The sequence below is a fragment of the Electrophorus electricus genome, chromosome 9, assembly GCF_013358815.1.
Source record: "Electrophorus electricus isolate fEleEle1 chromosome 9, fEleEle1.pri, whole genome shotgun sequence".
NCBI classification, from domain to species: Eukaryota; Metazoa; Chordata; class Actinopteri; order Gymnotiformes; family Gymnotidae; genus Electrophorus; species Electrophorus electricus.
This window is the reverse complement of record NC_049543.1, coordinates 23764517-23785781: the sequence shown is the minus strand read 5'-3', so window position 1 is coordinate 23785781 and position 21265 is coordinate 23764517. Positions and strand designations below refer to the sequence as shown.

The 21265-nt window shown below is 44.0% G+C and overlaps 2 protein-coding genes across 2 annotated transcripts in view; both read right to left on the bottom strand.

The window, feature by feature from the left end:
- Positions 1-3472: 3472 nt before the first annotated feature.
- Positions 3473-7214, bottom strand: si:dkey-37g12.1. Its single transcript, XM_035530275.1, has 4 exons — positions 7126-7214; positions 6297-6406; positions 3968-4165; positions 3473-3783 (listed from the first exon to the last, which is right to left on the bottom strand). Exons 1-4 carry the CDS (start codon positions 7141-7143, stop codon positions 3768-3770), a joined length of 342 nt encoding a protein of 113 aa, XP_035386168.1. The 5' UTR covers positions 7144-7214; the 3' UTR covers positions 3473-3767.
- A 12316-nt stretch (positions 7215-19530) lies between these two features.
- The window catches only part of smox (spermine oxidase), a 12777-nt gene continuing 11042 nt past the window's right edge, over positions 19531-21265 (bottom strand). Inside the window, exons 6-7 of the mRNA XM_035530166.1 lie at positions 20830-20990; positions 19531-20053 (exon numbers count right to left, since the gene is read on the bottom strand). Of these exons, the coding sequence (XP_035386059.1) occupies positions 19901-20053; positions 20830-20990 (314 nt within the window). The 3' untranslated portion in view covers positions 19531-19900. The remainder of the gene's footprint in view (positions 20054-20829; positions 20991-21265) is intronic.

Genomic DNA, 21265 nt, shown 5'->3' with positions numbered 1-21265 from the left:
AATCTACAAATCACCCTCCCAGCTCCAACATGTTAAACTGACAGAATCATCCTTACAAAGCATTCTCAGCTAGCAGGGAGGTCTAAAATATATTTAGACATTTTAAATATAGGTGCTGGCTCTCACTGGTTGATTCCAGTCCCGGCTTATGTCAACGTAACTGCGATCGTGAACGGTTCTCGCGTGCATGAGCGTGCTGAGCCGACCTAGACACCTGAAGCCTCGAGCTGTGGCAGGTGTGCTTTGACCGTCCTTCGCTATTTGCGCGGACAGCCATTTGTTTAACCCAGGACAAGGACTCAGGACTCGGGACTAGTAATGAGTGATTTGACTGCATGGAGTAAGAAGGCCCAGCCTCATCTCATGGCATAAGCATAGGCTGGAGCAGTTAGCTTTTATCCTTAGAGTACTGCTGCAGTGACCCTCACCACACCTATATGACAACACAACTTTGGTAACTTGTTTGAAAATCTAGTTTACAACACAGCAATAACGTAAACTATTTCATTACTACTGCTGAGTCTTAACATTTTAGCAGTTTGCATTTTAATAGTTCTTTTAGCTACTAGTGGATGTAGATCTCTGTTTGAAATTTGTTCTTTAAAACAAATGTTTTTCATTTTTTAAAAATTAAATTTAATAGCTTTATTTATCTATGCAACACCTCTTTTTTTGTGAAGTACGTTGAACAACCACTGTAAAAACGGTAGCTTGCTATATAAATACATACTTGCTATACAAATTGCCTTGTCTATTTCTAATAGCAACACTACTGCTACTACTACTACTACTACTACTACTACTACTACTAATAATAATAATAATAATAAAGATTTTGATTACATCATTAATAATAACATTACACTGCATTTATATAACACTTTCAACACTCGACACTTACAATAGTCAGTAAAAAGGCACTAAGACATATAAGACAACATGTCCAGTATACACAACATTTAACAGTACTTCCAGGACATGAGCAGGAGCTAATGAAAGGGGAGTTTATGTTTCAGAAGTATTATAGGTGCAGGGAAAAATGGGATTTTTGCACTGACCCCAAGTTGTTTCATGCAATACATTTCTTTTCAGTTTATTTTCCTAAACACCATGAAAGCTTTTCAACCCCTAATGGGTAAAGTGGGTTAGGCCTCACTTACGAGCAAAGCCTTGTGAGAAGCAAAAGTCTGAAAAAAAAAAAATACCTGCAAAATGGTTGAAATGACATATTATCTTATCAGAGCTGGTTCTCTGAAGCTGGCTGGCATGAAACAATCATCTGGAAGAGAGACATTCTTATGCATTCATTAGTTGACCTGCAAGTGAGCACGGTGTGGAGGGGCTAGTTTGTCCTGAGGGACAGAGGACTGACCACAGCCAAGATTGATAGGTTCCTGTGACGACCAGTGAGGAAGGGGAGGATATTCTCTCCACTTTGTTCACATACGATTTGGGGTAGCACGCACAGGGCAGGCATGTCTTGGTCCCTGGTCCAAACATGCCCTGATCTTGCTTGTTGACCTGACCCGATGAAAGTGAACTTGGTTCGCTAGTGGCTCTGGCGTCTGGCCAAGGCAAACCAGCCCGGAGGACCTGGTGCGCCCTGTGCATGGTAAGAACGACCCAAAGGTAACAACTCTGTCCACCTCAGCAGCGGTCAATCTTGCAAAAGGGAAATGGCATCTTAAAAACACACATCAGGGCTTTTCACACCAAAAACAAGTCATTCAGCACTTTAAAGAGAAAAACAAACGAAAAACATGCCACTTTGTTCTCTTTGATGCTGATTTGAAAATAATTGGAATGATCTCAGATCAGCATGAGCCTCTGGTGAATCATCACTCACGGAGAAGTTAATGAAAAGCTTTTTTTACATGCTTTGCATTCTTTTCACCCTTTGATGGAGGAAGCTCTGTGATGACAGAAAGATACAAATATGTCAAAACATGCCTGTATCCTGACTGTGACCAGAAACTCATACTGCACAATGAGTGCCTCTTTATTTCTTCAAATAAGCCTGATGAATAATGTATTAGTGATTTAGAATTTAATTAATTTCTATCCGTGAAGTTCCGATTAGGAGTGCTTTTAAACTATGTATCTATCAAATCCGTATGCATTCTAAATATAGTAAAATAATTCACTAAAGGCTGTTGCGCGTTTGTTTTATTTCTGATTTGCATTCATCTGCCTGGACGTATGGACGTTTCCACCCACAAAATGTTGTAACGTCATTGCAAATTTATGCATGGAGAAAGGACGCACAACCACACTGATACTTTTAAGTGCTTTGCTTGTCTTCTCTGCATGTTAAGGGTTGGTCCCAAGAACTGGTTCCAACCAAACGGCGTTGCAAGCTGCTGACATTTGAACAGAGCGCTGTAAGAACGTCTGTAACCCCGTCACCCTGTACAATGTTTGTATCAAAGCAGGAGGTCTTTGCTTCTGAAACCGGCTCTTGCCAAGGGTGACAGGAAAGATCACGGTTTCCCATCACAGAGGGGATGAGACAAGACTCAGCGATAAGAACGTTTTGTGAAGGGTGTTCCATTGGGAAAGGGGAAAAAAGTCCTTTCCTCTGCATATTTGAAGAGATGTTTTTGAGGCAGTACAGGAACCGAGGTCGAAGAGTGTACTAAGTGCGGTATACAGTAAAAGAGCAGGGTGAAAGAAAAGCTCTTCTCCAACCCTGCCACTGCCATACTCCTTCGGTTCAGGCCTAATCTCAACTTTGTATTTTCAGGGAAACTACACGGCAGTTACCTAAGCAGTAGATGGCAAACATGTGATAAACTCAGTCAATTTGAATGCCCTGATAAATTAAATGATAAGTAGGATCGCTAAAAGGACACGATCCATCTGAAGGAGAACAGTAATGAAAAAAACATATGATCCTTTTCAACTATTCCGGTCCTTTTCACCATTAAGATCCTATCTGGAGTCTTTAAAGAGGATTGCAAATGAGCAAGCGGTCTTGACCTGTCAAGTTGAGAGCCCTGACTTAATCAAAGCATAGCTTTTCTGATCATTGTTTATATGTATCCCATGAGCCCTGTTTAGGCCCGTGCCATTGTACACTCCCTTTCTTTACAGCTGGCCAGGCGGGGTGTCCTGTGGTCAGAGGAAGGATCCTTGAGCTCGGAGTTCTGGGAAATCAGCATTCCTGGCCTGGGAATCGGAAGCCTGCATGGTGCCTGAATGGTCATTAATTGTAAGAGAGGTTACAATCTCTATGTGTTAAAACATAACTTGCCTTAGGTGTCTGGTGGAGTAACACTAAATAAATAGTATGTCAAGGAAAAATAAATAGTTTCTTTTCACAGGCTATACTGAACCCCCCAATTCTTTCTCACAAAGTTTTTTTTAAATAATTGAAAAGTGCTAGAACAAAAACAATAAAGCAAATATAAAAATTCAAACTTAAAAGGGCATTTTCTATTGATTTACTATTTAATGAGGTTTGTATATGTAATTGACACACAGGGTGGATAAATCTCAAACTCTGTTCTCAGCCAAACAAGAACAGCAAAAAAAAACAAAAACAAACAAAAAATGTAGCTCATTATTATAGAGAAATGACATCGATTTAGTGAGACATTTGCTCAGTGCATGCAAACATATACAAATGGAAAATGATGTCAAACAAATTACAAGTATATTATACTCTCATAAAAAAACACTTTTCTTTCATATCACATATAAAATGTAATAATGAGAAAAATACAGTGTAGTTTGCTGACTCTCCTCTCCCAGAAGCCAGTATGTCCTCACCGAACATTTTCCCTGGAACAGAACAGATTTGGTCAGGGAAGAACCTGAAATTGCTTGCCCCCTCAAGCTGCCAACTGCATACTGATAGAGCAATTATTTATAGCCTCAATGGGTTTTTTCTCTCCTCGTGTCATTCATGTACATCCCACGAACGGCGATCACTAGTGGACGCATAATTTCGCAATGGTGAACTTACGCTGATGACGTGATAAGGCTGCAAGAACTGCAGGTGAGGGGGGGTGAGGATGAGGAGGAGATGAAGAAAGACACTCGTGTGCACGGATAAGGCTTCCATGATGCACCTCGACAAGCACGTCGACTCTTAGCTGGAACCGGAACGTCTTGGACGTGTCCAGCATGGATTTGGTAGAAGTGTCCACATGGATGTTCCGAGCTGAGAAAGAGAGAGAAAAGAGGAACGGCCTAGCAAAGGTCACCGAAGGCTCGCGCCTGTGCTCGCGGGCAGATCATTGTCAGGAAGCATCTGCAAAGTCACGAAAAAGCAAAAAAAAGTGTTTCAAAAAGCTCTTTGGGAACTTTGTGATGGCCATAACTGGATAGCGACTTGATGAGATGTCCACTTTGTAATGTTTTTCAGGGCTAAGTTCTCTGTTGCCTTTACTTCTCTTGTTGCACAGTGCCAAGTTTAAAGAATTCAGCGTGACACGTTTATGCCGCCTCCGTGACTCTCAGAGTTCAAGAGCTGTCAACGCACTTGTCATAACATTCTCTAGATTTTATCTTACGTAAACCATACGACTCCCTCCTCGAAGGCAGTGTTGACAGTGTCTCCAAATAAACAGCACTGGGACATTTTCAGACGCGCGACCCCAGCCGCGCACGGCCCTGCGAAACAATCGGCATATATGTCATGTTTCCACATACTCCCTAAATGAATGCTGTGACTGGAATCTGGGAGATGGGCTGCAGCTGCAGTCACCGTCTTAACAACTGCACACACACCTGATATTGATTATGTGTCCTTTATGCAACCATGACCTATTTTAATTCATTGTTACGGGGCTCAAGTGAGCGTCCAGCCATGGAGCTACTAGAAGAAAAACTCTCAAGAAGAAAGGAAAAAGTCTCTCGGGCCAAATCACGATCCCACCACTGGACATTCTGTCCACTCACTACAGCCTGCCCATTAATGAGATGAAAAACTTTTTTTTTTTCCTGTGCAGAGTTTCAAGCGTGGCCTGTGTCTGATGGGCCTTTAGGTACGTCTGTTCCGAACGGATCCCAGTGCGAACCAAGGAACGTGCAGACTCTGGAAGTCACAGCAACCTGTTCCTCGTGGGAAGGCCAGACACCACCGTGGCATTGCCTACGGTCTTCACGTGGGAGGGGTGGGTAAGAAGAAAGGCATGAGAGTGCCCGTGTCAAAGCACAATGCAGTATCAAGCATGCGCTGTTAGTGTCAGTCTTCTACAAGGACACCAAGAACAGCGTCATTTTGATTTGGGATGACGTACAGGAGGATGGTGGTATGAAATATGGAAACATTTTTATTCTCTCTTCAAAATTGGTTTTGCATGTGTGTAACAAGCACAGACTCACTATCAACTACAGATCCTTGCGCTCCGCCAGCCGCGCACACGTCGCCACCTTTCAAAACGACCGCCCTCGTTTCAGCTTCGCGCGTAAGCAAATGCGCGTCACTCCCGCTCACCGTCGCTCACAGCTGCGCGGGAGACGTCTGCTGTGCGGCCCCGGCGGCACTCGGGAACAGGCGCTCGGGTTCCCATTAGGACAGCAGCATGCTGGTTATCACAGCGCCATGCTAATGCTCATGACAGCGTGGATTCTGCAGCACCGTTCCGTTTAAACAAACACCAGCCACCCAGTAAACACCTATATGCCAAATAGGTGCATCTGCTCTCCATGTGGGAGCCCACATCAGCACTGGAATGGCCCCATGCACTGCATGTGTCAATGTTTCCCTTGCTATAACACACCCATTTTAATCTCAGTATAGGATGGTTAACCCGCTGGGATGGTTTGGTCCAGGGATGGTTTGGTCCAGGGATGTATTTTTCTTGCCATAGCCACCACCTGCTGCGTGGAGGTTAGTTTAGTGACAGCAGTGAGTCCAGCAGGAACATTCAGTGAGTCCAGCAGGGTAGTTCTCCCCACAAGCAGTATTAACTGCCTCACCCCACCCTTGGCTGTACCTGAGTAGGTAGGGTACAGTCACCGTCCGGCCGGCTTTCAGCCCACACACACACACACACACACACACACACACACCACACACACAGGTGGAAAGGGACATAGAGCTGTCTGAATAAAGGTGAGATGAAATACATTCAGACACGCCACAGTCCCAGCGAACCACCAAGGAAACAGTCCGTACAGGGGTATAACAACTTAATGATTTAGTGAGTGAAACATGAGAGACAGACAGACAGAGAGGGCTATGTGAAGAAAGACCCAGAGTGACTAATCTCATCAGCATACCTTATGGAGAACGTGTGTGTCACAGGCAGGATGTGTGTGTGTGTGTATGTGTGTGGGGGGGTTACCGTGGCAACATCTGTGTGAGGAGGCCCTCAGCTTGCTTCTGCTCTCTCACCACCTCTTCCAGATTACACGCGTACAGCTCCAAACGCGACAACAAATCATCTAGGATGCGCTAAACAACACTGAGACCGAGTTAGGGCTGAGTTTATAGACACTCCAAAAAAAGCATGCCAAAACTATACAAAAACATTGCGGCTGCTTGGAGAGCAGCAATTTCATTTCATCTCAGGTACGACTTCCAGGTTCATAACGCGTTGTTGCGGTGATAGTACAACTGCAAATGTAGCAAAAGCTGCAAGCCCTTGACAAACTCGAGTCACTGAGGCAGAGCCAGCTGTGGATAAAGTGTGTCGTTTAGTCTCTATCGGACACGGCCAAGCGGCAGGAAATGAAGAAGAGTCGTTTCATTCAGTGGTTATGAACAGTGGAAGCATTAATCCAAGAACTTGTGTCTCCTAGAACCGAAGCGCAGAGTAAATGTGTTAGCGCATGTTAAACAGTGTGATTGGTGGAGGCGATTAAAATACAAAAGATATACTAGACTTCTTGGCTGGATAAAGATAAACAATCTTAAAGATTAATCAAATAATCTGTCATATGCTTTGTGTGCACTGCTAATGTTTCCCTCTGCCCCGCTCTCTCTCTCTCTCTCTCTCTCTCTCTCTCTCTCTCTCTCTCTCTCTCTCTCTCTCTCTCTCTCTCTCTCTCTCTCTGAGGATGAATGTTCGCAGTGATATCGTGGGACAGTGTAGCTCTCCTGGGACACTATGTCTGCTTGCCTGCATATCACTGGTCCCTAGAGGAGGTCCCTCATGCTTTGCATTTGTGTACCTGATTAAACGACGTCATCGCGAAGTGTTATTAACGATCTTCCGGCGTCTGTTCCCCTACAAATTTTTATCACTACAGAAAGCCGTTCCATATCCACATGATGCTCCCCTTTCTCGCAGACGGAGTGGGTACACATCAAGCTCATTGCACTACAGCGGCGGGTAGCCATTCAGGGAGAGAGAGAGAGGGAGGGAGAGTGAAGGATGAAAAGGATTGGACGTCACTCGCGTCACTCATCACACTCACGTCTGTGAAAGTAAGAAAGAAAGAGTGGATAGAGAACAGACAAAAAGGAAGAGAGGGAAGAGGAAGAAAGTTGGAAAAGAAGGAGAAAGATGAAAGGGAAATATAGGAAGTGAGAGTTCATTGTTGATAATTCAGTACAAAGTCCTTCATCTTCCCAAGTGACTGCAATCAAACTTACACGGCGCCCCCGTACAGGGTTGGAGAGGAAGATGGAGATTTCTTGCACATCGCTGCTATTTTAAGCTGACAAAAAGAAAAAAAAGCAACCTGCCTGTAATCAAACTTACATTAATCCTGCCTCCTCCGAGGGGAATTTCAGAAGGGTTCTTCACCAGCAGGGGCATGAACAGGTGCCCCCAGGCGGGGGTCCGGAGCCGGTAGGCTCACACCGGATGAGTCCACTTTACGATGACGCAGAACGGAACTCAGGTCAGGGTCATGGCCACATCTCTGAGTTACTCATAATGAACCTAGCTGACCTCGAAGAAGTGTTAGCAGCCCCCACCTTGCCTTGGGTTTCTGACTGAGTTCCGGATGAATTCGGGAGGTATCAAAACCCGATTGGAGTCAGGAGAGGTGAAATATTTATCAAAAGATCTACTGCTTGTGTCAGAGAGGTGAGTGTTTGCCTTCGCCTTGCCAAACTGGAGAGACTGCTAAACAGTAACCAAGATGCCAGCTTCATTAACTGGCTACACTGGGAATTATTTTTGGAAGTTCTGGGGAAGAAATGCTAGATGAAGGCAATGATGAAAATGTTTGTTTTAATATTTTGGTGATCTACCACAAAGGGCAAGGGGTGAAGATAAAAGAGCCAGTGGAAAAGAAGGAAAGCAGTATTGAACAGGCAAAAAGCAGAACTGATACAGAACTGAATGCTGTATTTACTGAAAAGTTCTATGAATATAATTAAAATATGCAATCAAAAGAACTGTAACTTCCCAGTAGCTAATAAAATAGTATACAAGAACAAAAAAAGTTGACTATCATTAGAATATACACAAATACACACATTTTAAAAATGACTATATATTTAAAGAGTGGGTGTAAATCTGGGAGCACCTGCTTTGGAAATAAAAGAGGTTCCACAGTACCAACCCGCTGGGACGCATTTTTCCTGATGGATTGTCTGAGGGAGGTGAAGTCTGCTCTCTCTCTCTCTCTCTCTCTCTCTCTCTCTCTCTCTCTCTCTCTCTCTCTCCAGCTTCTGAGCAGGAGGGACTCCACCCCCCTCCTCGCACTCCTTCGCGTCCGCCTTGGAGGCCGCCATGCCCCACCACCACCCAGCCAGGACCTTCCTTACCAGCTGCGCAAGCGCTGGGTTTGGGTCGCTGGGGGGGGGGGGGGGGGGAAGAAAGAGGGGGATGGAAAGAGAGAGGGGAGGAGGACAAAGGACAAGAAAGAGCGCAAACGACAGACAGACAGACAGACAGACAGGGAGAAAAGGAGGAGGAGAAGAAGGAAAGAGGGATATTAGGTGAGCGAGTGCGATGGGCAGACAGACAGACAGGGAGTGCGAGCGCGAGAGACAGAGACAGACAGACAGAGAGCGCGAGCGCGATAAGAGAAAGTGATATTTAAACAAAGGATGAGTCACATCCTTGTCATCCCTACTTATCCCTGCATCCAATGCTGATCAAAGCCTGCTCGGAAATGGTGGCTAGCTCAGAGAAAGACAGGCTGTCCAGTGTCGTCGTCCCCCGAGGGGGTCTCAGCCGGCTTTAGAGGTGCAGCTGCAGGCTGAGAGGCTCTGAGAGACACCTCTCGCCTCTAGGGGGCTGTCGGGGGGTTAGGAGGGTCCTCCGTGATACACCACTTCCTGAGCTACTGTAGAGGCCTCCCTTCGTGCCATCGGTGGGCATACGGAGTCTCAGGAGCTCAGGGGCCCTCCACAGCAGAGCTGAGAAGGGTGGAAGAACAATTAGGTACACACACACACACCTACTATACAAGAACTTCTCAAAAGTTCTTCCTCCTTTGCTCTCAAGGAAATAACCACTTAAGATGGCACACTCCAGATAATACAAAAAACCTTTGTCAAATTTGATGGACTTTTAAAACAAAAATTAGCTGAGACTGCCGAAGACACTCAGACAAAGACTGAGATCTCTAGAACAAGAAAAAGATCACAGCTTAAAAATGCCGCAACCCCCGCCTCCCACCCCACCCCTCTGTCCTCATTTACACGCTCACAGGTCCAGAGCTCTCGGCTGGAGGCGCTCTCCTAGTCGGAGCGTCTCAGAACCCTTAGGCCGAAGTCGGCGGCCTCGAGGAGGAAGTGTCTGCCCGCCAAACAGTCGGAGGAGGTGAGCTGGCCATGAAAGAACTGGGAGGCCTTTCATTACTGCAAACTCTACGATGGCGCATGTGGCGAAAAAAGGAGCAAACACTCCATGCTTCCGAAGCTGTGGTAGAAACATTTCCTACAAGGAAGGGGAGCAGCTTCATCCATGCCAAAATGTGCCCATTCACCCAGGCAGGGGTCAGAGATAGCCATGATTTCCATTCGCTGTCCGAGGTTAAGCAGTGAATACGGGTCTTGTTATTAATTGCACGGGGAGATTAGAAAGGCATTTGGTTACACCATTGTGTTTGGTTCCAGCTACTTCCACAGGGGAATAAAGACAGAGACACACACACACACACACACACACACACACACACACACACACACACACACACAGTCATTAGTGATATACCTTCACATTATCCAGCAAGAAGGAGCACTTGAAACTCCAGTTCAGCATGATGGAATCATTCTTTAAGATGTGCTGTTATATTAAGGAGATACATTTTATTTATATATTTCAGACAGGGAACAGATAGTATATTAGAATATAATAGGAAACCTACAGGCTTTACTTTAGGGCAGTATTCAGTCAGAATGACCGCAGGGGTCCAAAAAAGCACCAATTAACTGCCATGTTCTTGTGGGTCAAATCTCTGCACTGGTGTACACACACATGCGCACACACACGTACACACACACACATACACACACACACACACACATGCACACACTAAAGCATTTGTCATGGTCTTGCTGCAGGTCCAGTCATCTATTATAAGTTAATTATATTATATTATATGGTGCCTATTGACTTTTCTCACCTATTTGAGCTCATTGATGATGTACTCGCTCAAGACGCCCACGCAGCGAACGTACGTTCATACGACACTGAGCCACACATAACGTGGAGCTTGTTGTGAGTGACCCACACGCCGCGTGACCCATGCGCGCTTGATGTCCATGTGAATGCACATTCGCATGAGGTTGGATGGATTGATTGCCCATATTTGCGAGGGAAAGCCAAAGTCTCAAAGACTCGCGCTGTAAACTGCAGTGCGGTGGGTCGGCTGCCTGCATACTGCACATGATGCACCGCCGCGAGGCTTGCATGGGTGAGGACGCGTGCTACCAGAGGCGGGCGCGGATGGAAAATCTAACTGCTGTAACCCAGCGCTACCAAAACCAGCAAGCAATTTAAGGTATTAGATGTACGTAAGCCTTCAGCTCAGAGTGCACTGCTTACATAGCCACACAGGCACGGAGCAGTCACGTCAAAAAGCCTGTTATTACGACCAGATGCGAAAACCGTGAACGGTGATATAAACAGAACACCGCGCAACGGGACTTGGCATTAGATTTGTGGCATGGAGTACATTTATCACGGTAGGCATCTCTCAAAAGGCAGACAGACCAGTGATGAGGAGAACAGAACATTGTCGCATGTTTGGTGTATGTAATATACCAGGATTTAAAAAAAGTTCCTTCATATACTGATCTAATTTAATTCTGACCCTTGATTTTGACCTTTATAGCCGCGTTTCGCCAACCACAATCAATAAGCGAGGCTCCGTCATGGTGATGCCACTGGCATGAGACATCCACGGAAACATGGAGGCCCAGTTGGGGCAAAAGTTACTTGGTTAACGTGCTTCATTCCCATAACAAAAACAGATCTCATATATTAAGTCTAAATGATTTTTTCTGGGTCTGGAGATCTCAGTATCAACTGTCCCACAGCATCAAAGACCAACACTCACCTAACACACCTGATCCAGTGAGTCAAGGCCATCGCAAGCCTCTGAATAACACAGCCAGGTGTGAACTAAACCCTGCGGGGCCAGGGACCAGATCAGGCACCCCGATTTAAACACACATCTTCTACTACTACTACTATTGTTATCTGACTAATGAAGAAGCTATGTTTTTGTTACTGATATTTTCATCACTACAGAACTTATACAGTCAGTCAAAGGACAGTCCCATATTACCTGTAAAGAAGCCTGACCGAAAGGGTTACCATGGCCACCAAGCCTATAATAAGGTCCGCAGCAATGAAAAATCTTCACATTCATAATCTGCAAGGGATAAGGCATGGTTTGGCAACCCTGTTCTGCACTGGGAAAGAGACAAGAGTTGCCCTCTATTCTGGAACCTCTTGCCATTAAAGACTGGCTAGCCTGGGGTAACTCGGAGTGAGACCAGTGAAAGATATGCCTGTTAAATGAAACTGGTTGCATGAGTCATCTCGCACTTTTATTACCAATACCTGTTCTCTGCAGGGTGAATCAGTATACGCTAAAAAAAAAAAAAAGAAAAAAAAAAGCCATCTATATTTCAGTAAAGCGGAGGTTCAGCTCTGGCAGGCTGTGGTAAATTATTCAAGCTGAGGTTATATTTTCTTTCGTTTTTCTTCGTCTTCTTTTTTTAATCAAAGGGAGTGCAGGGGCCAAGACCCGGGATGAAAGGCTTATTTAGTGAAGTGCAAGCAAAAACTTTCACTCTTTCTCTGTCTCTCCCCTTATCACTACTCCCCATACACACGCATGTGCCAAACAAAGGCAAAGGCTCATTGCATAGGTCAGACGAACAAACCTGGATCTTTCGCGCCCCCTGCTGGGCGTAACGTAACGGGGCTCTTTCGCTCCACTATAAGGCACAAGCGACCAACTAGCAAGCATCGAACACAAGTTAATATCAGTTCAGACGCAACATCAAACACAATAAGAGATTAGGCGCATGCAGTTATTTTTTATAGTATGAAACATATTAATTAGTTGCAGCAAATGAAGATTTTGCCACACTACTGAATATTAACTGATAATAGTTCTACATAATACCCTGAGGGTATTTAAGGAATAAAAGACCAATATCCTCAGTTAATGAGATATTTTAGGCATATTTATAACATTTTCTTTTTTGACTGCTCTGTGTATACCATGGAATATTTTAAATGCATTGATAGGCAACTCATTAATAATGTGGTTTTGTTAAATTATAATAGGTATTTAACTTGGGCTTTAAAAATAAAGTAATTTATGTTATACAATAGTACTCCACTTAAATAGACTGCATGAGCCTAGACTTAATTACTTTGATTTTGGAAACTGGAACTCAATGCTTGCATTTGGTTAAGAGCTAAACTTGTGATGTCCATACAGGACTTCTGTGTGTCTTTTAGCCTCTGCTTCTCTGATTTTGCTTATGACACCATTAATCATTGTGGGTGTGTTGTCTATAAGGAAACACACACATCAGTCCATGTGTTGGGGCGAATGGCCCCATAGCTAAGATGAGAGACAGCTCTCCCTCAAACCCCACACACGGGAAGCTCACTGGGAGGAGTGGCTCTTCCTCCAGGTCAGCTAATGCTTCATAGACCTTACAAGTACCAAAGTAGTTACTGATGACCTGCAGTGCGCCGGCAGGAAGGAGTGCAATTCCCAGTGTAAGACCGGCACGCAGCCCGAGACCATGAACCACATACTGGAAAAAGAGTACAGATTCACAGCTTTGAGTAATTGTAAGTCTCTGCTGATTTCTTGTGGAAAACGCTCTCCGTTAGCATTAATCATCACGTCTCCTTGGATGCCCAGTGGAGTAATGGAGAAACATCGCATGTTAACTATCTCCAGCATTGTAAGAAGAGAATATGTCCTGTCCTAAATGTACTCCTTGCAATGTGTATGCATAGATGCAAGTCTGAAATATGCTGCAAACCTAGGCATTAGCTGATAACGACAGAAAAAAACAAAGCCTTTAAGCTCCGAAAACAAAGTTATGTTCATAACTGTTAGAAATGTAAAGCAATTAAAGATTTCTTCACAATAAGTTAGCAATGGCACCCTAACCTACAGTGGTCCAGATCCACATCTAGCAAGTGACATCCAAACCATCGAATGGGTCAGCGGTCTTTGCCAAGGTCTCGTTTAAGGCCTGGACACAGAGCCAGACACTGTCCTGTACCACCGCTGTCAGTAACAATACCTGCAGGGAAGAATTAAGATACCGTGAGATTAAGATTATGTGCCTCATACCTTGAATCTGATTATATGCTCTACACTGCAATTAAATATCAACTAGATGTTCTGTCTGATCAGGGTGTATTACAGAACAGGAGTGAGATGTCTAGGCAGTGTATATCAAAATTAGATTTAGAGCAGGAAGGCTCCAACTCCAGCCCTGAAGATCTACCATTCTAGAGAGATGAATTCCATCTTTAATCTATCACACCTAATCCAGTTAGTTAAGGCGTTCAGTAGATCCTAAATATAAGGACCAGATGTGCTCGAACTAAACTCAGCATGTCAGTAATCTCCCGGACAAGAACTGGCCTTGCCCTGATTTAGCACAACCGGGATTTTCCAGTAAAGAGAAGGGACTGGAGTAGACAGGAATTTACCACATCCATAGCAATTCCACACCAACAGCAGGGTCAGTGCTCAAGGTAATCTTTTCAGTTAGTCCATGTGCATTGCCTGTTCTGATCGCTATAACACTCATAATCGAGCTTACACATGGACAAGAGAAACAGCCCCCGGTAGGCCTACTTTGCTTTAGAGTCATATTCATCCCTCCTGAGGGTAAGATCGCCAAGGACCGTCAATGGAATGACATAAATGGACAAAGTACCTCACTCCATCGTATGCCAGTTTGGAGCCATGGCCTAAGAAACATACCCTGTTGCCAGTCAAAGCTACTGAATATTTGTTCATGGTTGTAGGGTTTGAAGCAGAAGAAGACATATTCCCTGTTGGTCTGTGAGCATCACTGAGCAGGTTTTGTACCGCCTGTACCTCCGTTCTGTAACTGAACAAGAAGAGGAGAGAGAAAGAGAGTCCAAGTCCAGCTTCACTTGCACCATGGTCTTAGGATAATGAGGACAAAGCACTTAAGCCATTTGTGAGCTCCTTCCAAAAGATTCTGTGTTCAGATTTTAAATTTGCCCATACACTTCTGTCCGGGCCGTTCAAATGACCTGCTGTGTATTTCGCACTCAGATTTGTTCAGCCGACCGTAAAATGGAGTAGACCTCGGTATTTGTTGTTTAGCCTGGTGCAGTATGGGATCACACTGCGAGTCTCTTAGAGCCCAGGACCACAGACGAGTGGAACTACTGGAAGCAGGCTCTCAGATCTCCAGATACTTAGCCACTGTAATGTTATTAAGCTCTGTTTGGTACCTTTGGGAAATAAAGATTTTACCTCATAGATCCGGTGAGGTAACGATTGACCCATTGTCTCATGTCTTTGTTTTGCTTCGGGCCTATTTTTTACTTTCATCTTCTCCATTCCTGTTTCAGTCCTTGTTCAGGTTTTTGATGTTTTCATTAGTTTTCACCTGTCCCTTGTTAGCCCTCATCAGTCTGTGTATTTAAAGCCTGTGTTTTCCCTGTTAGTTTGCTGGTCTTTGTTATTTATGCCTCTGTGGTGTTCACTCTGCCTGTGGTAGTTGTTCTAGCCTGTCGTGTTTATTCTTCTAACTTACATCGTGTTTGTGGTCGTGCTGATCATTTCTTTTTTGCCTGTCTAGTTATTTTCTTGGTTTTTGTGTTTTTCTTTCTGTTTACTATGTATTCCCGACCTCTGCATGTTGGCTCACTGACCCGGAACTGCGACCACGACTCTGAATATGGATCTCGTTCTTCCCAACGTAGGCGTCTGCCTTGTGAATGCTCCACATTACACTGTTAAAGCCCAGCTAAAAAAAGTTGCTTAATTGTGTGTTTAAGTTTAAACACGCAAAATAGTTTTAAAAGCTTATAATGTGTGAGAATAGCTGAGACTTGAGAACACAATAGAGGCAAGGCATCAAGGTCTAATATTATTTGGAAGCAGAAGAGCTGACAATAGTGCTATGGAGGTTAAAGCAGTGTGCTTTTATAAATATGTAGCCCAACACTGAGAACAGCACCCCAGAGCCCATGCAAGTGAACAACGGCCTCTCCACAAGCTCTGGTGTTGATCTGGCACGTGTCAACAGCCCTCATGAAGAGACGGCTTCTCCATCCCTACCTGATCCCCTCTGCTGGAATGTTGCACAATGGCCAAAGGTTTTGTGAGGAACGCCAAGGCGCCTCCAGCCAAACTGCTTGCAGATCTCCACGGAGAAGGCGTCCAGCTTGGTGACCCTGGTCAGCGAGGGGAGGGCCTGGACTCCAGTGGCTGAGGTGACAGCAGTAAGGAATACAACTACGTGAGAGGAGCAGGCCAGCACACAGCAAAGGGCGATGAAAAAATGGAAAACGCACGTAACAAAAGTCCATTACTCAGCAGCCGGATCCCCAACCCCAAGATTGGTTCCGCAAGCGGAAAATACTGTTTCCTGTGACTGATCAAATGTGTGATCAGAGGTGTAATTTTCAGCTCATAATTAATGACTAAAGACATTGAACTCTAAGGAGCAGATGAAGGGGGCTAGGTGCAGACAGGCATGTGGGATAACAGGCCTTCATTATAAATAGGATAAAATTCAGGGGAATTCTTGCGCTAAATTGAACATGTTTCTAATTAGGCACATGGGAACTTGATGAATTGCATGATTACGCACAGAGCAGGTGTAAACGTACCTCTCGCCGCTAACACCACCGTGCAGAATTTCTCAGGGAATGGGGGTTGGATCTCTCCATTCTGGGACCCTGCTAGTTTTAATAGCCACAGAGCTCACTTCGTTTTGGCTAAATCCCGCAGACCTGAGCATATGGGACTGATTATGGCCACGTTCCAGCTGGATGCTAGTTTAGCTGTCACAGCGCAGACCTTAAACGACGAACGATGCAAACTGAAAGTGCTCAGACTACTCAGCCATGGAATGAAGGTTTGTTAATTATTTTTCCAGTGATGACAGTCTTTTGAGATCAACTAGATGGTGTCTGGCTACACAGCATAGAAATTTTTCAATTTGAACACAGCATACTTTGAAATTATGTGTTCCTTAGACAAATGTAATAATGACCCAGGTCAAACTACTTTCATATATCACTTTAGAGGTTTTTAGTAACATTTACTCACTTTTATAAAATACTAAATCAAGTAAAAATAGATTTAAAAATATATATATATTCTACAGTACATGGATTGCTTCACTGTGGGTCAGAAATCCCACTAGTGAGCCTAATAGTTTTGTTTTATTTTAGACCCAAAGTGTCACAAAAATGAATAACCTAGAAACGTCCTTCAGTTCCTACTCATGCCTGTGGTGTTTATACTCTATAGGTCACTCATTACTTGAGTAATTGTTTGCCGTAACACCTAACTTCAGCTCTCTTTGGTAGGCCTTTTTCTTACCCCTTTGAGTTTTTTAGTGAAATTAGATTTGTTCTGCTGGGAAGGTTAAGAGAGGTCAACCTTCAGGAGCCAATGAAGGCACTGCGTTTGTGCTAATTCAGGAGGGCCATGATCTTCCCCTGGCCAGTCAGATCATCACATTCCTCATCCACATACTGATAGTTGATGTGGTGACCTGAAAACATGATGGCTGTTATTTCAGCTCTCAGACAGCTCACAGACAGCTCTCAGACAGCTCACAGACAGCTCTCAGACAGCTCTCAGACAGCTCACAGACAGGTCACAGACAGCTCTCAGACAGCTCACAGACAGCTCTCAGACAGCTCACAGACAGCTCACAGACAGCTCTCAGACAGCTCTCAGACAGCTCACAGACAGCTCTCAGACAGCTCACAGACAGCTCTCAGACAGCTCTCAGACAGCTCACAGACAGCTCTCAGACAGCTCACAGACAGCTCACAGACAGCTCTCAGACAGCTCTCAGGAGCCTAAGCAATCAATGCTTAATTTAAAATCTGTGCAGCTTCACAGGAGCACAGGATCAGCGGTAACATACAGTTTACAAGATGCAGTGTAGGTATTAATTTAGATATTAAGGGTAATTCCACGATTTTTTGAAGACTTTTTTTCAAAACAGAGTTCAAAAACCAAAATACAGTCCTAGTACCCATAAGCCTTTTGTTCGTTCCCAGTTGCCTCATGTTTAGTAGCACCTGTGTTTTGTTTTCTGTCTTCCTGGATGTTTTGACTTTTGCCTGTTTCCCTGGATTTTGCTCTCTTCTCTGTCTTTGTAATGATTTTTTGGATGCTTGTATATGTTGGGTAATGTCTGCTTCTGTAAGCCACTCTAGATAAGGCCGTCTCCAAATTCTGTAAACGTGAATGCTACAGCTGTGTTTTGGGTTCGGCTCTAAGAGGTGCACTGTCAGCAGAAGTGTGCATGATGCAGCTGGTTGCTATTCTCTACTTTAAATGGAACAATGCATTTTTCCAGTGCTTGCATTTTTGCAACATGTGGCATGTTATTGCAACCACAGATGCTAATGCTATTTTTTGGCACATAATTGGAAACCAACAAACCAATCAATGGATCGATCAACCTTTAGTTGATCAAACCCTCAAGTTTCAAGTTCAGGTTTATTGTTCCTGGTGGAAAATTTCTTGCACCATGACGTAGGACAAAACATACATTTAAACATTCAAACACACACACACACACACACACACACACACACACACACACACACACACACACACACACACACACACACACACACACACACACACACACACACACACACACACAAATATTTGCAATCTTTGAACACTTTCTTTCACTTTTGCTACTTCTTACCTCTATTTATAATTCAGTAAAGTTCATCAAAGTCACTTACCAGTCATGCTTTGGAAGGAAGCTACTATATCTATACTATACCCTCCAAGACTAAGGAGGCCAATGAGTCAACAGATCTAATACCTATCTATGGGACCACGCTTCTCCCTTAGCAGAAGGAGGTCGCACTGGCAGTGTGCCTCCTGCTTTTCTTTCATAGGGGTCATACTTTGCTTTGTTCAAATAATAAATCACATACGTCTAGTCGAAATTTGATCAATGACAAGGTGGTAATAATGGTTCATCTGATACTCGATATATTTTTCTTTTTCCCCACACTGTTGTATATGGTCCCTGTTTATGTTATGGAAAAGGGGCAATAAGAAAGTGCAAAGCTTACAAAAGGGATAAGCTGCAATAGTCAATCACACATTTAAAAATCAGTCATATTTAATGCGTTAGATGTCCTTTTAATGGTTCAGTATTAGCAGGTAGTCACAAGTCATCTGTTGTATTCAGATCATATTTAGACTTAACCCTAAGACATGCCTGACTGTAATGGTGCCCTACATTTTGTGCTGCTCCCGATGCACTCCCTTTTTCTAACCACAAGGAGGCGTTTACACACAGAATCGTTAGATTGTTTACATTTAAATTATTAGAGCTTAAATTATGGCATAGGGGCGTTATTCATGTTTCACGGCAGTGACTGGCAAAACTTTCTCAATATCAACATGAGGTTAACTCTGCTTCAACATGAAACGTACTTAAAGTTAAACAGATCTGCAGCTAAGGATTTGCTAAGAGAATTTGGCTTCTGGAAACAAAAGATATCAGAATTTGTGTATTTGAGTTAACAATTAAAACAACTGAGCAAATATATTATGTACATGACTAAATACCATGGGAACTGAGTGAACTCCTGAATCATGTGGTAACTTCAGCAACACGCTGTGATGCGCCCGAGAACATCAACACTTCAAAACAGCAAAACTGCTACTGAGAGTGCATCAAATAACACAATACTAGTAACAACAGTAGCCTAGTTAATATCCTTGTGCTGTGTTTGATATTATTGGGTGTGTAGTAGTCAGTTATTAGGCATCTGTTGCCTTTGTTGTGCTGTCTGCAATTTTTAACTGTTGTTGGTTGAAGTAACAGTATAAACAACTCCATTTTAAAGCGTCGATTTCACCCAGGAAGGAACCCACAAGCACATGTCATCTGGGACACAAGCTTCAGAACAAGCTACATCCGTTTCCACACTCATGTGCATTTATTCATTGCCACGGTTTGCTTTCATTCTTAAATGACACCATTAAATACAGAAGGCACTTACAAAAGTTAAATTACAGGAACATGTTATAAACATATAACTTATTTAAAAAAAACAGAAAAATATAAGAGCCAGAAATGGCACCAAACTTGGCCGCCTTGTACAGTACATGTCAAGTAATACCTAAGTAAGCTAAATCTACATAGAGTAAAAAATGTTTTCATTATTTTTTGTTATTGTCGTAATGCCCCTACTATATTCCTATACATGTTTAATCAGAATACAGATAGCATGAAACACATATTTATCATCACTAGTTAGTGGTTCTTGTTTCAGTTGTTTTATTTTTACATGTTAGGCTTTGTGGTTTCTGCGTTAAGGAGGTCATGATACAACTCGATCAGGCGGTTTGCCTCCCTCTGACCTGACAGCAAAGCACCATGGGTAGTGGAATAGTACTTCCTGTGCGTGGCCTCGCCAGCAAACAGCACCTGTAAAGGCTGGGGAAGGGAGCGAGAAGATGAGAAACAAAAGACAGAACAGGCAGGATGGGCTCAGTGATACCCGTGAGCTTGACTCAGCCTAATCTTCTTCCTTATTAGTGCTTAGAAGCAGGGGGGTATTCTGAAGCTCTGCCTTCCTGTAGAAGAGAAGTGGATTCTGAGTGCTTCACACGTTTTCCTGGGCCATTCTGTGCGGTCACACTGTTCCTTTCAGTCCTGTAATTGCATGTTACTGTGTGTGTGTGTGTGTGTGTGTGTTTCTGAAAGGTCATCCCTGAGCCCCAAGCTCAGTTTACGGTCCACACACCACTCTCCAAGTCTCTCAGGCACAGCATGTATCCACCATGTCAACAGTGCAGTTCTCTCTGAGCTCCATATAAACATCAAGTTATCAACTCACTCTGCTGAGCCTGTGGGATAACGGAGACCACCAAATTCTGACGTTAAAAATACCCAAATATCTTGTGTGAGAAGCAGTTTCTCTAATAAAAAGGGGGATTTCTTTTATGACAAAACACTTTGTTTTTGAGTTTACTATGTAACTGAAAATTTTAACGCTACATCCTCATTTCAGGGTAAAAAACATTTTCCAATTAGCCCTTTACTAAAAGACTTTTAGGACATATTTTAGGTTTAGGTATGTATTTATATATTTAAATACATAATTATTTGTGTATTTAGCCTGTCACACATTACAAACCACTAGAGGGCGACATGCACCAGGTGTTTGGTGCAGAACGCCGGTCTGACGGCACGCAGTTGCGCACACTCACCAGAGCCTTGGAGCTCCTGCCATAGGGCAGGGGCTCGGCCAGACGCTCCACGTCGCCCCCGCTGGACCCCACACGGGTGAAGGCGTACGAGCCGCGGATGTAAGGGTTGCTGCCCCAGGACGAACGCAAGATCCGCCTGGGCTTTGGAATGTTTTGGTTTCCTGCAAACAGCAAAAGGTCAGAACTGGCATGAGAGTGGGGCAGTGAAGGTGAACGTGGAGCTGATGGAGCTGACGGAGCTGACGGAGGCTGAAGCTTGATCAGGAGGTCTCCTGTGCTTGAATTCAGTCTCCTGTGCTTGGTCCATGTCTGGCTTCAGCTTTTCGGCCGGCTGAGTCGGCCTCTACACTTTTTTTGCTGGTTTCCGTGAATCTTGTGGAAATGCAGAACATACTCTGCCCGTCTGTCACTTCCTCTTTCACTATTTGTGCCTGAA

Excerpts from the sequence above, each read along its gene's own strand:
- si:dkey-37g12.1 (XM_035530275.1), bottom strand. Across the intron at positions 4,166-6,296 it reads CTCACACAGATGTTGCCACG|CTCGGAACATCCATGTGGAC; the intron begins GTAACCCCCCCA and ends TCTCTTTCTCAG.